This window comes from Strongyloides ratti (genome assembly GCF_001040885.1).
Source record: "Strongyloides ratti genome assembly S_ratti_ED321, chromosome : 2".
Lineage (NCBI taxonomy): Eukaryota > Metazoa > Nematoda > Chromadorea > Rhabditida > Strongyloididae > Strongyloides > Strongyloides ratti.
Window position 1 is genome coordinate 2360419 of NC_037308.1, and position 16510 is coordinate 2376928.

At 23.4% G+C, this 16510-nt stretch overlaps 6 protein-coding genes across 6 annotated transcripts; 2 read left to right on the top strand and 4 right to left on the bottom strand.

The window, feature by feature from the left end:
• Positions 1-904: 904 nt before the first annotated feature.
• On the top strand, positions 905-6449 carry SRAE_2000074000 (Probable ATP-dependent RNA helicase DDX23; the record flags this gene model as incomplete). The annotated part of the gene is made up of 5 exons (XM_024651610.1): positions 905-991; positions 1052-1858; positions 4721-5287; positions 5630-6092; positions 6250-6449. The coding sequence occupies 5 exons, from the start codon at positions 905-907 to the stop codon at positions 6447-6449; spliced, it is 2124 nt and encodes a 707-aa protein (XP_024505270.1).
• A 307-nt stretch (positions 6450-6756) lies between these two features.
• SRAE_2000074100 (Coactivator CBP, KIX domain and Mediator complex, subunit Med15, metazoa domain-containing protein) lies at positions 6757-8999 on the top strand (the record flags this gene model as incomplete). Its single annotated transcript, XM_024651611.1, has 4 exons — positions 6757-6821; positions 6886-7091; positions 7140-8750; positions 8800-8999. The coding sequence occupies 4 exons, from the start codon at positions 6757-6759 to the stop codon at positions 8997-8999; spliced, it is 2082 nt and encodes a 693-aa protein (XP_024505271.1).
• Positions 9000-9744: 745 nt separating this feature from the next.
• On the bottom strand, positions 9745-11863 carry SRAE_2000074200 (Hypothetical protein; the record flags this gene model as incomplete). The annotated part of the gene is made up of 2 exons (XM_024651612.1): positions 9745-11438; positions 11491-11863. 2 exons carry the CDS (start codon positions 11861-11863, stop codon positions 9745-9747), a joined length of 2067 nt encoding a protein of 688 aa, XP_024505272.1.
• Positions 11864-12145: 282 nt separating this feature from the next.
• SRAE_2000074300 (Protein kinase domain and Serine/threonine-/dual specificity protein kinase, catalytic domain and Protein kinase-like domain-containing protein) lies at positions 12146-13355 on the bottom strand (the record flags this gene model as incomplete). The annotated part of the gene is made up of 2 exons (XM_024651613.1): positions 12146-13083; positions 13136-13355. 2 exons carry the CDS (start codon positions 13353-13355, stop codon positions 12146-12148), a joined length of 1158 nt encoding a protein of 385 aa, XP_024505273.1.
• Positions 13356-13604: 249 nt separating this feature from the next.
• SRAE_2000074400 (Hypothetical protein) lies at positions 13605-14477 on the bottom strand (the record flags this gene model as incomplete). Its single annotated transcript, XM_024651614.1, has 3 exons — positions 13605-13628; positions 13678-14146; positions 14191-14477. 3 exons carry the CDS (start codon positions 14475-14477, stop codon positions 13605-13607), a joined length of 780 nt encoding a protein of 259 aa, XP_024505274.1.
• Positions 14478-15828: 1351 nt separating this feature from the next.
• SRAE_2000074500 (Peptidyl-prolyl cis-trans isomerase D) lies at positions 15829-16490 on the bottom strand (the record flags this gene model as incomplete). The annotated part of the gene is made up of 4 exons (XM_024651615.1): positions 15829-15975; positions 16020-16057; positions 16105-16225; positions 16281-16490. The coding sequence occupies 4 exons, from the start codon at positions 16488-16490 to the stop codon at positions 15829-15831; spliced, it is 516 nt and encodes a 171-aa protein (XP_024505275.1).
• Between the last annotated feature and the right edge of the window lie 20 nt (positions 16491-16510).

Here is a 16510-nt window from a genome sequence, read left to right on the forward strand (position 1 = left end):
ATAAATTATATATATATATATATATTTTTTTTTTTCATTTCACTTTTTTCTTTTGCTTAAATATTGTAATTATAATTAATCTTTTTTTTATATAATTATCTAATGTTATTTCTATATTCCAATAAAAATTATAAAACATCAAATAATAAATTTTACCTGTATGCATATATTTTTAAAAATAATTTTATCATTTCTAATTATGTTTTATTTAAAAATCACGTGTAATTTCTTAAATGAAAAAATGAATTTTAATCTTAAAGAAGTTACACCTAAATTACAATATCAACATTATTCTAGATAAAAATTTGATTTTTTTTTTCCGCCACCATAATATTTTTATTTCATTTACATTAATTTTTTTATTATTTAGATAATATATTTTTTTTTTTTCAAAATTAATATTACTTAAATACAATATCTATAATATGTATTGGAAATTTTCAATATTCCTTGTAAATATTTTTCATAATTAAAATCATCTAAAATATAAAAATAAATCTTTTTGATTTCTATATCATTGGTTTTTTTTTTTAATTAATAATTTTTATAGTAAATTTTTTACCCAACACCATGTCATATGATAAAATTTTAAAGACAAGATGAAAACATATTTATAAGACTCTATTATACTATTCATTACTTGATAATAATACTTCTTCTGTAGTTAGTTATCAGGATAAACAAAGTAGATATTTAACTTTTTAGTATTATACATATATGTGTCTCGTCACGATATTTTGATAAACACATAAGACTTACGACTATCGTCCAAACAAGATATATATATATAATATAGTGTAATTTGAACAATATTTCCTATCTTCAATTTAAAGATTGATAGGTTATAATTTATTAACTAATTTTTTTTTATCAAATTTATTCTTATACATATCACTAAATCCATATGTCTTACGGTAATAAGAATAAAAATCTTATCTCATTAGGAGATTTATTAGCTACTAAAAAAGCTCAGGAAGAGGAAGGTATAAAGGTATATTTAAAAACAAATTATTTTATTATTTTATTAAAATATATTTTTTTAATATTAAAGCCAAAATTTTTAACAAAAGCTGAAAGGGAAGCTTTAGCTATAAAAATTCGTCAGGAGCAAGCACAAAAAATACAGGCTCAAAGAAAAGAATTTGAAGAAAAAAGAAAAGAATTTATGAAAGAAAGTGAAAAAATATGGGATAAACGTGATAATAGAGATGGTCGTGATCGTAGACGTGATGAAGAAAAAGAACGTCGTAAAAATTATGATGATCGTAATGAGGGAGGTTCTGGATCATCATCACGCCGTTCCAAGGATGAGGATATCTCTTCATCATCCAAAAATAAAAAGATTGATGAGGAAGAGAGAATGCAATATGAAGAGCTTATTAAATCACGTTATTTAGGAAAGGATAAAGAAAAGAAAAAACGTAGGCGTAAACTTCATGGAAAAAATTTTAATTTTGACTGGGAAGAAACTGATGATACATCAAAAGATTATGACAAGTTATATAAGGAAAGGCATGAAATTCAATTTTTTGGACGTGGTCATATTGCTGGAATGGATCCAAATGAAATAGAAAGAGATAGAAAAGATTACTATCAAAATGTTAAAGAGGAAAGAAAAGATAAATTTAATAAATTATTAGATGAAGTAAAACCTAAAAAAATGAGAAAAGATGAATGGGAGGATGTTCATTGGAGAAAAAAACCACTAGAAGCAATGAGTGAAAGAGATTGGAGAATATTTCGTGAAGATTTTAATATTACTATAAAAGGTGGTTCTATTCCTAAACCAATAAGAAATTGGAATGAAACACCAATACCAAAGCAAATATTAGATGTAATTCATAAAATTGGATATAAGGTTAGTTTAAAAAAAATACTTTTTTTTATAAAAATTTATATATTTTTTTTGTAAAATATATATATTTATTGTTTTTTTAACCTCGTTATTTATTCAGCATGTGTCTTTTGTCTGTCAAAAACGCTTTTTGGAAGAAATTATGTCTGCTTTTTACAACTTTTAACAATAGTTGTTCAAATATTTTCTGTTATATGCGTTTTCCATCTTCACCATTCTTCCCATTATACATACATATACACGATGATGTTGTGTTCACATACTTTGCTTGTTTTGTCAATTTAAAAATCTATGTTTCATATTTCTGGTTCTATTATAGATTTTATAGATTTTTTTTTTAATTATAAAAATATTACTTTTTAATGTTTTTTATTAATATATTTTATATTATTATAATAAGAAAAATTCTTATTATTTATTTCTTATGATTTTTATATTAAGTATAATGGTATAAAAAAAAATATACCGATAAAATTCATTTTGTTAGCACCTAACAATGTCAACATTTAAAATATATACATTTATCTACATCTGCACATATAAATTTTCATATATATATATATATATTTTCATTTTTCCATTTGTTGAATGAAATGAATGAATGCAATTATATCTGTATATATATGTATTTATATCCAAAAGAAAGTGCTATGAAGTATTTATGTTCTATATATGTATACACATTAATAAACATTCATGAAGTAAAAATTTGAAATTTTACGTGGACCTGTAAATATATCATTTATTAGCTTTTTTTAAACTAGAAATGTACTATAAATTTGGTATATAAAAAAAACTTTTAATACAAATACTATTTATCAGTACTTTGAACCGGAAAAAAATTATATATTAATGTAAATTTTTTTTTCACGTATTTTCCTTTAATTTATTTAAAATAAATTTAGTATTTTTAAAACCGATATTAAGTTAACTCTTTTTAATATTGGATATTCTATTATAATCATTATTCTCTCTAAAAAGGACAATTTTTATTGTATGAGAGGAATTTTAGACACATTCTGATAAATAACAAATTATTGTCTTAACTTCAAATTATATACATATATCTTTAAACATTTTGTAATTTTTTTTTTTCTATATACCCTTAATTTTATTTTTTAATGTTACATAGTATCGTATTTTCTTTACAAACATTTGTCGAAAGTTGAAAGTTGATTATAAAAGATATATAAATAAAAATTTAACATCTTTTTTTTTTATCATAAAATTAATATCATATATATGTTTTTGTTGATTACATATCAGATAATTTTTTTTATAAAAAAAAATTTCTTATATAGTTTTAAAATTTAATTATTTTATACATAAATACACTTTAAAGTATAAAGTTAAAAAAAATTATCTAATGTATATCAAGAAATTTATTTTTTTAATAATCTTCTTAAGTTATAATTTTTCTTTTAATAGTGTATCACGTGTAATCTTCTTTGGAAAATAACGAACTTTAATTTTAAAAATTTACACCTAAAGGTGCATTTTCATTTCCCTAGTGTACCTTGCGATTCTTTTTTTTGTTTCTCTCTCTCATTATTATATATAGTAATAAATGTTTTATATAAATTTCTAACTAACCGACATGTTTTTCCTTAATTATACATAAATATATAAAGTATTACATATAAAATGAAACATTTTTTTTAAAGTTATATAAGAAAAAAACACATTGAGAATAATATATATTTTCTTTTTTATCCAGTTTTTTTTATTTATTTATTAATTTTTATTTGTTAAAAGTAAATTACAAAAAAAAGATAAATTGAACAATATATTATTATTACTTTCACATTATTTTATTCATTTTTCTAACACAACTACAGCAGGCTTCTGTTTCTTCTTCAAATTTTATAATACATATTTTATCCTTTATCACTATCTTATCTTTTCCGTGTCTCCATTCTTATAAATAATTCAATGTCAATAAAATGTTACCTTTCCTATATTTATATGTATCAATAGATGATAATATTAGATACATATTATTATTAAAATATATATGCACATACATACCACATAACGTTTATTGTTGGCTCTTCAACTTTTTATTTTTTCTTTTATAACAAAAACACGTAAATGTTAATTTTTCAATTAATCTAATAATTCAAAAAATGATTTTATAATTAATAATATCATGTCGTTTAAATATTAAGATTTTTCTCTCGATCTCAATATCACAATATAAAAAAGAATAGTATGTATATATTTTAAGCCACTTTAATTAATCAACTTTCTTTGTATAATCTTTATTTTATCATTTCAAACATATATATATATATTTTAATTAAGCTTAATTATTTAAATATATTTATTAAGGTTTTTTTTTAAATCGTTTTTACTCATTTAAAGTATTATTACAAAAAGAAAGATTATATGTACTTTAATAAAAGCTATACACACCATTTTTATTGTTTTTTTTTTCACTAATTATCTTCAAAATAGCATACACACCCAATTCAAAGAAAAGATATTTTTTTTACTTTATTTATTTTTACTAATAAAGTTTATTTGTACTTTAATATAACATTTTTAGATTTATGAAAATTTTAAATATATAGATTTATATTATATGCCAGTTTCCTAGGTTTCATATTCGTTAAAATTCATTTTTCATATAATGCAGAAACATACACGTACATTTTTCTATCTGTAAATTTTTTAATGACAATGTATATATACATAAAAATGTATATTAGTTATTGACACTTTAATTTAATATTGATAGTATTATAAAAACTACTTAACTAAAATATTTTATTTCATACTAAGTATAATAAAAAGAAAATTTTTAATTTCCTTACATGGATTTATCAGATTTATATTTTATTAAATTAATTGTTTTTTTTTTAGGAACCAACACCAATTCAAAGACAAGCAATTCCTATTGGTTTAAGTAATCGTGATATTATTGGTGTTGCTGAAACAGGTTCTGGTAAAACTGCAGCATTTTTAATACCATTATTAGTATGGATAACAACAATACCTAAACAGGAGACAACTGATATATTAGATGGAAATGGACCATATGCTGTTATTTTGGCACCAACTAGAGAGTTAGCTCAACAAATAGAACAAGAAGCAATGAAATTTGGTCAATATTTAGGGATCAAGACTGTTTCTGTTATTGGTGGTGCATCAAAAGAAGATCAAGCATTAAAAGTTCGTATGGGTGTTGATATTGTTATAGCTACACCTGGTCGATTAATTGATACATTAGATAATAGTTATATATCATTAAATATGTGCTCTTATCTTATTCTTGATGAGGCTGATCGTATGCTTGATCTTGGTTTTGAACCAGAAGTTAATAAAATATTAGAGTATATGCCAGTTAGTAATATGAAACCTGATTCTGAGGAAGCTGAAAATGAGTCAAGTTTATTAGCAAACTTTATGACTAAAAACAAGTATAGACAGGTTAGTTAGTTTAATAAAAAAGCTAGTAAAGTTATTACATTTTATACATGTAAACTACATACATATGATTTTCTTTTTTACACTTTTTTTTTTTCTTCTTTTACCCTTGTAATATATAACATATTTAGGAAAAGTTAATTGTCTTTAAATATAATATATTAATGTCATAAGACATTTTAATTTTAACCTATCTAAAATTATGTATAACATTAAAATATTTAAAGAAAATATGGTAATTATTTACTAATATGTATGTTAGGTAACTTTTTTTTTTTCTATCTTTAATTAATTAAATATTATTTTAAATATATATATATATATTTGTGATTTGAATTATTTTAGACAGTAATGTTTACAGCAACAATGTCACCGGCAATTGAAAGATTAGCACGGCAATATTTGCGACGACCTGCCATTGTTTATGTTGGTTCTATTGGCCGTCCAACGGAAAGAATTGAGCAAATTGTTTATATGATATCAGAGGAGCAGAAAAGAAAAAAGATTATTGAAGTATTAACTAAGTATTATGAACCACCAATAATTATTTTTGTTAATCAAAAGAAAGGTGCTGATATATTGGCAAAAAGTTTATTAGGTATGGGATTTAATCCAGCCGTACTTCATGGAGGAAAAGGCCAAGATGCCCGTGAGAATTCATTAGCCGCATTAAAAGAAAATAAAAAAGATATACTTGTTGCTACAGATGTTGCTGGTAGAGGTATTGATATTAAAGATGTAGCATTGGTATTAAATTATGACATGGCTAAGTCTATTGAAGATTATACACACCGAATAGGAAGAACAGGTAGGTTTGTCTCTCTTATAAAATTTTTAACATATTTATTAATGTTACTATCAATGATAAAACCATATTTTAAATATACTTTAACGACAAATATTATATACTTTCTGTGTGACATATTTTTCTTTTTTTTTTTTACATTTTTAATTTTATATTTTAGGTCGTGCTGGTAAAAAAGGAAGAGCAGTTACTTTTTTAACACCAGAAGATAAAGATGTTTATTATGATTTAAAACAATGTTTAATTGAAAGTCCAGTATCTTCATGTCCACCTGAATTAGCTAATCATCCTGATGCTCAAACAAAGCCAGGTTCTATTGTTGTAAAAAGGCGTCAAGATGAAACTGTTTACCATACATAATGAAATGATCTAATCTTACAATTGATATCATTCCAACTTTTATTACATATATATGTCTATTTTATTATACATTAATTGAATATGTCTTTTTTTTTCACTTTTGATGATCTTATACTACTTTTCTTCCTTATTATATATATCTGTGTATTGAATTTTTATTTTAACGTTATACATTATTTACAGTTTAATCTGTTAATTATATTTTTATAGTGTAATTATAAGATTATAATATAATAATCATATAATTAATTTTCAGAGTGCTTTCTCTTTAGTATATTATTACTCTAAAAATTAAAAATTATCTATTATGGCATCTTTAGAAGACGAAGATTGGCCATCACAAAAATTTAGAGATCATGTTATTCAAAGATTGTATGTTTATTATAATTATTATTAAAAAAAAATTTATTATAATTTTTTTTTTTTTAATTTTTAGAGAACCAGAATTACAAAGAAATCGACAACATGCTCCTAATTTACCCGTACCTGGGAATGCTCGAGAAGTTGAAGATTATGTATTTCAAAAATGTACAAGTAAAGATGAGTACATGAGAACAATAGCTAAAGTTATTAATGCCATAAATTGTAATTCTAAATCTTCGTCTATGCCTTCGGTATTGAGTAATCATTATAACAAAAACGGTTTGTCTCCTACAACTGGAAATAATCCTCCTTCTAATATTCCTCCAGACCCTCAACCAACACAACAAAGTGATATACCCCTTTCAGTAGTCGGTAGTGGTAATGTTTCTTCAAATACAGAAATTTCTAGTAGACAATTAAATCAAGTTTCCTCATCAGGTATACCAATTCATAGGCAATCACCTTTACCATCAAACAATAATATTACATCTAATACTCCACCAGTTAGTGGTATTATTCAACAACAAACTTCAAGTAGTAGTGGATTTGCTAATTCACAAAAAATAAATTCATCTACTGGATATAATTCACAGATTTCACAAAATACTAATCAACCACAATTTATGAGACTTTCACAACAAATTAAAAATGAATACAATAGTATTAATGATCAAGTAAATTATGGAATTCCACAAGTTAATTCAATGTATCCACAAACAATAAATAAACCAAGTATACCAACAGAAGATATGATGTCTGGTAATCCAATGATTCAGAGACAAAGAGCTTGGAATGTACAACAAGATAATGGACAGTATATGCAAAATTCGATGATTCAGATGCCTCAACCAAATATGGGTATGGGACAACCGATGATGCAATATATTAATCAACAACCACCATACACAGATTATAGTTATCAAAATTCTGGTATTCCATTAAATAATTCATTAAATTTTAATAGTAATTGTCTCCCAATACAAAATGAAAAGACATATGATAATAAATTAAAAGAACTACGGCAACACGCTAATATGATAAAAGGAAAAGCTAATTATTATAGGAGTTCTGGAAATCCAACAGCAGCCAGTAGATTAGATTATGTTTATGAAGTTTTAATAGGAGAAAAAAAACCACCTTATGAAACAATATTAAAAATTGAAGAAGAAATTAATAAAATATTACTTTCACAAAATATTATGGTAAATAATATTGGTATGTCATCACAAATGGGAGGTACAATAATGCAGGAACCAAAACTCCTTCAACAACAATATTATTCTCAACCACAATGGATGGGACCCCAACAATTACAACCATTAAGTTCTGGACCATCACCATATTCTGTTACGGGGACTAATCCAATGTCACATCAACAATATAATGTACCAAATTCACCATCAGGATCACAACAACAACAACAACAATCATTAAGACATTCACCATACCAAATTCCAAATAAACATAACACAGGAAATTATACATCCCGTCAAAGTAGTCTACCTCATGGCAAATCACAATCTCAACCTACTAATATAAATACTTACCAAAATAATTTTCATTATCCAACTCAATCATTGACAACGACACCAATAACAAATAACAGTAGTACACTTGAAGAATTATATTCAACATCCTATGATCAAATGCTTGGATCAAAAGGTATTGATGATATAAATAATTTGTATGGACAACAACAATCACAAAATAATACTCCTAATTTCACAACATATTTGACGAGTAGTATGACCCAAGAAATTAATGCATTAAATTCACAATTTACCTTTAAAAATATTTGTGGTACTTATGATGGTAATTACATTAATGTAGATGTTATATTTAATAATTTTGAAAAGGATTTTCCTCCTTTTCGTTTAGTTATTCCAAAAACGTATCCTGGAGTGCCGGTATCTTTTGAACAACTTCCTTTAGATATTGGTATGTTAAATATATAATTAATAATAATAATAATAATAATTTATTTTAGAATCATTTTTATATGAAGAGGTCCAAAGTCATATGTACAGTGAAATTCGTAAAAAAAATCCAAAAACAATTACCGATATTTTGAAGATAGCTGAAAGTGCAGCATTAGATTTTTACTCGAAACAACAATGTAATCAAATGAATACCCCTGTTTTAGATGATCTTTTTAGATCATCACAATATGATTCTGCACTTCAGTAACAAAAAGAAAAATTAAATTGTTTTATGAAAATAATATAGGACTATTTTTTTTTTGTTATTTTTATGAAACAAAAACCTATTGTTTTTGTGTAGAAATGATAAATTGCTCTTTTTAACAATGAAAAAAGAAAATATGGAAAGAGATTAGATATATATATATGTAGTAAAATTAGTTAAAAAGATATTCTTATTTCAAATTGTTAACAGTCAATTTTATTTCAATTCCAACATATTTGTTTTTAACTATTTTTTTACTCCACAAAAATTATCAATTAATATATATATATGTATATGTATAAATAAACACAATATTAATCTAATACTACACAAAAAAAAAAATATGCATATATATATGTTTATGTATTGATAATTATTTTTTGCATTATTGTATCTTATTAGTTTTTTGTTTAATAGTTTTTTTTTTATTATTATTATATATTTTAATTGATATTATACTTAGACTTTTATATCAAAAAGATTCTCTATTATTGTTGTTAATATATTTTAACACACATATACACATATGGCTATGTACATTGATTTATTTTATCTTTATACTGAGGTATTTTTTTCTGTAATAAATCACTTTAGAAAAAAAAATTATGTTTTACTTTATTATAATTTACGTTATATTTTTTTTTTATAAAATTTTTAATAATACAAGAAAAGTGAATTAGAAAAAGTTATATAAAATATAGGTGATCAAATGTTTAAAAAAAATGAAAATTTATTAATAATTTTTTCTTTAAGCATGAATAATTTTATTATTCTTCTGCATTGATTTTGGTGTCAAAAGTTTTATAATTGCTCCAACAATATTTCTATCACTAGAAAAAAGATTTTTTGAATTTTTCTTCTTATTTTTTGGTGTTGTCATAATATAATCTTTATTTAAAGTTTTTTTATATCTTGTAGAAGTTAATTCATTAAGTAATGATTCTTCATCAAACTGTGGTAGATTATTGTTATAGAGACTTTTATATTTTTTTGTATCTTTTTTTGGAGATTTACATCGAATTGGAGATATTGAATTAGAGTAGTATGCTTTTGTTTTGACTCTTTGAAAATTTTTTTTGTTCTGTAAGTTATGAGTATCATGCATTCTTTTTGGAGTCTCTTTGAAAGCACGATTTAAAGTGTTTGGTGTTGAAAATGGTGTCAATGGCTTTTCATTACAATAATCGCATTTCTTATCACTACGATTTATGATTCCTAATTCACATGGAGATGGTGATAATAAAATTTTACTATTATTTGAATTTTCTTTAATATTTCTTTTTTTGTTATCTCTTTTTGGTACAACATCATTTTCTTTAATAATCACTTCTTTTCTTATCTTTTTAACCTCCTCTAAATGATCAAATGTTAATGGTGGTGGGATGGATGAAATTTCAAAATCATCGTCGAAATTATCTTCATCTGGTAAAACGTTTTTTACCATTACTTCTGGTTTTTTTTTCGATGATTCTTTTTCCTCTGGAATTATATCTCTACGTTTAAATGGTTTTGGTCCAGAAAGGTTACGACTTTTAAAATAATAATCATTTGTATAATTATTATTATTTTTAGAGGATATATCTTGAAATTTGTTTTCTTCTTTATTATTCTGATTAAACCATGCTTTTGAAAAACTTATATTTGTTTTTTTATTACTTGCTTGATCATCTACTTTAGAGTTCTTATTAAAGTCTATAAGTTTTTCTTTAAACATATTTTCTACTTTGATTGCTTCATCCTTTGATGTTTGATTTTTATTTATACTTTGAAAATAAGAAATTTTTTTGTCCAATGAAGCTTTTGATAACGTCTCATTAGCATCAGCATTTTCATTTAAAATGTTTTTATTATTTTTTTCTTCAAATATATCTAATTGAGGAATTTTTCTATATTTAAATGTAAGTGGACTTCTTTCAATAGTATCAGTAGTATATTTTTCATAAAATGTATTTTCATCATTTATAAAATTTCTGTCATTTTTCATATAATTATCTAAATGTTGAATTGTTAAATTTTTTGTCATTGTAAAATCATACTCAAAACTATGGTCATATGTTTTATCACAACATGCTGTATGAATACTTTGAATATCATTGTCAAATTCCCTTGGCGTATAATAAACTTTGGCTCCTGTTAATTTACCATCATTACCGGTTGTTTCTTTGGCTTCAACTACCTCTTCAAGATCATTAAATTCTTGAAGGTCATTTTTCGGAACATGTAAGGTAAATTTTAATGCTGGTTCAAGTTTTCGTTTCTCTAAATTAAAATCAGCCGCAGTCTCAACAAGATAACCACATCTCTGTGAAATACCTTCAGGTTTGAGAAGACAAAAATCAAATAAAAATAGACTATCAGCAAAACATATAGGTACAAGTGATGTAAACTTTGTATTTTCATAAACATATTTTCCATTAGGTAAATATTTCCAGTTTTGTTTTACTATAAATAAAATTTTAATAATAAAAAATAAATAAATATAAATAAAAATTACAGTAAGAATTATGAAAATACATATCATAATTAGATTTTTGTTGACTATTAATTGCTTCACATTGTTGATAATCATTACTAGATCCATGAATTGAACCATACCAATATAATTGTTTACTAAAAGATTTCTTAATAGCAACATCTTTTGCTACAAGTCCTTTTAAAACTTTGTCAGCACATCTTTTAGCATGAATATGTGAAGCTTTTTTTAAAGAATTTTCATTAGCTAATGGTTTTCTTTTTTTTAAATAATTATACATATAATGTACATAATAGTCATAAGCATATTGTGCTTGATAGAGTAATGATTCAGCTACTCTATTAAATTCATAATCTGGATAATATTTTAAAGATTTTTGTTTAGATAAGACCATTTAGTAAATTTAAAAAATTAGTAAAAATGAAAGTAAATTGTAAATATTCTTGTATTTATAGGTATTTTTAGAAATTTCAAAAAACAATTTACATAAATATGAATAATTAATAATATTTAAATTTTATTTATGGATAATATACGTTTGTTCATATAGAAGCATATCAATCATTTGATGTTATTGAAAATTTATGATCATTTACTATATTTTTTTTATCATTGTTAGTAATGGTAAAATAATTTAATTCAAAAATATTCTATAAATTTTTTTTTTCGTTTTTATCTAGTTTTGCCAATCATATGAATCATCCATTTTAATATCGTTAGCTGACATTATTTTTTCTAAATGATTTTGATATTGTTGATAATTAATTTCATCATAATACCCAAGTTTATCAATTTTTTGAAGTAGTGGAAAAATTGTTCTATATTTGCTGGCATCAATTTGTTCACATTCCCATGTTCTTAATTCTTCCTTCATATATTTTACTATTTCATAATCTTCCTTTCTACATTTATACCATGGAACTTTTCCTTGTAAAGCTTGCATACAACTATAAAACCATGATTCAATATCATCTCTTGGAGAAGCTGGTGTTAAATTATGAATTGGTAATGAACAATAATGAAGTGTTCCAATATACCTTTTTGGTTTTCGTGAAGTTCCTAATTCTATTATTTTTCCACGACGTTTATATGCACGACAAATACCAAAATCAATTAATTTAATTTTTGTATCATTTTCACTTGATAAAACAAAGTTACTTAACTTTATATCACGATGGATGTATCCTGTTGAGTGAAAATATTTTATAGCTTCAAGCATTTGATATCCTATTCTTAATCCAGAACTACCACTAAATCTTTTTTTTGCTAATCCATTCATAATACATTTTAAATTTTTTCCTTGAAGTGATAGAACAAAGAAAGCTCCATCACTACTACAATGTGCACGATAAATTTTACAAAAATATTCATTTTGTAATTTTGTAACAACACTCAAAATTTGATACTCTTGTTCAAAAGATTCTTTATTTTTTAAAAATTTAACAGCATACTTTCTGTTTGATTTATAAGAAGAAACGTGGTAAACTTTTCCAAAACCACCTTGACCAATAATTTCTCCCAAATGATGGTGAGGAAGGTATCCTTGAATAAGTTCTTTAAAATTTTCTTCTTCATAGCAATTTGAATTAAATGAGGATAAATTTAAATCTAATTCTTAAAAAAAATTTATTTAATTTTTTTTATATAAGTTAATAAAATAACTTACCAGTAGGATCTTGATTATATTCTATTTGAGATTTCTTATTAGTATTATTATAACCTTTATGAATAACATTAGTAATGTCACCTAAAATTTTTCCATACTTATTTTCCATATACTTTAGTTTGTTATCAGAATTCTGGTGATGGCAAAGATTATTTAATTCTGGAGATGTAAAAGCATTATCTTTAATATACTTGTTTTCCATGCCACCACAACAGAGCATTGAAAGAAAAAATAACAATTACAATTGATAATTAAATATCATAATTATTTTATCATATAAAAATTTTATTTTTATAAAGATATATTTAAAATTTTAGTTCTATTATTCATAATTTAACAATACACATTTTTATACATTAAACTATTAGAAAGATAAACTTTTTAAAAATATATCCTTTGATGTATGTTTCTTAAAATAAAATATTTTAGAGATTAATAAAAGAATTTTTTTATATAAGAAAAACCTAATTTATAATTTATTTATTTTTTTTACCTAAAAAAATTATGCTTTATAGATTATTAAAAATATCAATAAAACTTACTTTTTTTTTATTTTCTTTATAAATGGATTGAGAATCATCAACAAATTCAAATTCATCATCAACTAAAATTTTTCTATATTTTGTCAATCTAGAATTTTGAGCTTCTTTTTCTATATTTTTATAAGTTGTAAATAGATTACTACCATATTTTGATAAATTATATGGATGACAATATAAACTTGTATAGTATTTTTCTTTAAAAGAAGATTTGAATGTTAATGAATCACTATCACTTATTTGAGAATTATCTTTTTTTGAGGAAACATTTAACTTATCATACCACTTTTTTGCATGACTTATATGACAAGATTCACAATTTTCATGACATGTACTACAATCTTTTCGATTAGCTACTTTTTTCATTACATCACAACTATCTAATATTTCATAATTTGTTAAATCCATTGAATGTTTTTGTTCTTCTGCTTTTATATCCATTAAATGTTCCATTTGGTTTTTTGAAACAAAACTAAAAAAAATTATCATAAATAATATTTTTAATTAAAAAAATACTTTTTTTCATAGTAAAACAATTGAGTATCACTACTAGGATCAACTTCTGGAAGATTACTTAAATCAATAAATTTATTAGTACAACCATTTTTAAAAAATTCTAAATTGTACTTTTTCAAGTATTTTTTAAGTTTGCCAGAAATTAATGAATCTACTTTTGTTGTAGAAGTTGAATCACTTTCAGTTGTTGAATATTCATCATTTGTTGATGAAATTAATGATCCTGTTGACATATAAAATGTTGAATCATCATCTTCTGGGGTAGAAGTGCTGGAGGACAAAGACATTTTGATAACAAAAACTAAATAATTTACAGACATATAATTTTAATACAATGTAAATTATTTTTTTAATATGTAAATTATAAAGCTAATTTACTTATGCTAGCTAAAGGCGTTTTTTAAAATTATTTATTCATATCATAAAATATTGTTACTAAATATCACATTTTTCTAATATAATACTTATATTTTTATTTCATTTTTATTTTATTAATCAAACTTTTCAAATTCATACTTTTCAATTTTATTTTGATTTATTTTTTTTTTCTTTTGTGTTTATTTTTGAGGAAATATTTATTATAACAAAATATAAAACAAGTTTAAATATATTATTTTATTAATAAAAAACTAAAATATAACTTTTAGTAATAGTTTTTGCATTAAATGATTTGTCATCTTAATAAGTGTCAAGTAATGTCAAAAAAAATAAGGAAATTGTTTATCTGCTTAATATTTTTTTATTTAAGTGTACACATTACATTGATAAAAGCAATCTATATAATAAATAATCCAAAAAACTTATAAATTAAAAATTAAAAAATCTACTTTATATTTACAAATAAAAATTTAATCTTAAGCATATTAGCTTGTATTTATGTATAATATTATCATTGAAGTTTTACGTAAACAAGTTATATAAAAATAATTGTTTTAGCAGTGATAAGTAAAGAACTATTAAAGTATGTCTTAATAAATTTATAAAATATATTTCGATTTAATCTTTTTAAACTTTTTTTTTCATAACATCAAAGATTACTTACTTTTCAATGAAAAAGAATAGCATACTCACGATTCTAAAATGATGTAAAAAATGATCAATAACAATATTCATTATTTTAATGTGTGTAATGCAACTTCGTAAAGTTTTGAAGAAAAACATTCAATTCATCACGTTCTTTCATATTTATGATACCCCTTGTTTACGATAGAAATATAATCAATGTTTTTATAAATGTTAATATAAATAGCAAGGTCATTATATTCAAAATAAAATTTCCATGTACTTTAAAAATTGTAAACGTTTTTAAAATCTTTTTGTTGTATTAAAGATACTAATTAGTATGTTATTGAAAGAGTAGTAAATAAACCAGAGTGGTAACTTGAAATGAGTACTTTTTTAACAATAATAAAAAAATTTTTGTTCTCAACATTTTGTAAAAAAACATATTTCCATGAAATAACTTAAAAAAACAATAAATAATAACAAAATAAAACCACCAATTTATTGTAATACAATAAACACTATAGGGAATATGTTAGAAATAATCAAAAAAAATGGTAGACCTCAGGGAAGAGATCAATACACAATAACAGTTAATTTATAGAGAATTATATAAATGAACTTGGAGGTTTAAAGTTAAAGTTGTCCACAGTCTTCGATTTTAACAACAGCCTTAGTCTTTCCTGATTGAGTTCCTAAAGCTTCGACGCTCTTGACTACATTCATTCCTTCGATAACTTTTCCGAAGACAACGTGTTTTCCATCTAACCATGGAGTTGGAACCTATAAATATACCAATATTTTAATTCATATTTAATTTAACTTACAGTTGTGATAAAGAATTGACTTCCATTGGTATTTGCTCCTTAAAACATAACAAATAACATTAATATCATTAATTTAAAAACATACCAGCATTAGCCATAGAGAGAAGTCCTGGAATAGTGTGTTTCTCTTGGAAGTTTTCGTCAGCGAATTTTGCTCCATAGATAGATTCACCTCCGGTTCCGTTTCCGTGAGTGAAGTCACCTCCCTATAATAATATTATTATGATATAAAAAAATTGATAAATAAAATACAAAACATACTTGAAGCATGAAATCTGGAATAACACGATGGAAGGTGCATCCTTTGTAGTGAAGAGGTTTTCCCATCTTTCCTACTCCTTTCTCTCCAGTACAAAGAGCTCTGAAGTTCTCAGCTGTCTTTGGGACGATATCGCTGAATAATTCAAAAACAATTCTTCCGATTGGTTTTCCATTAGAGGAAACATCAAAAAAGACCTTTGGACGTGACATATTTTTTTTCTAAAAAAAAA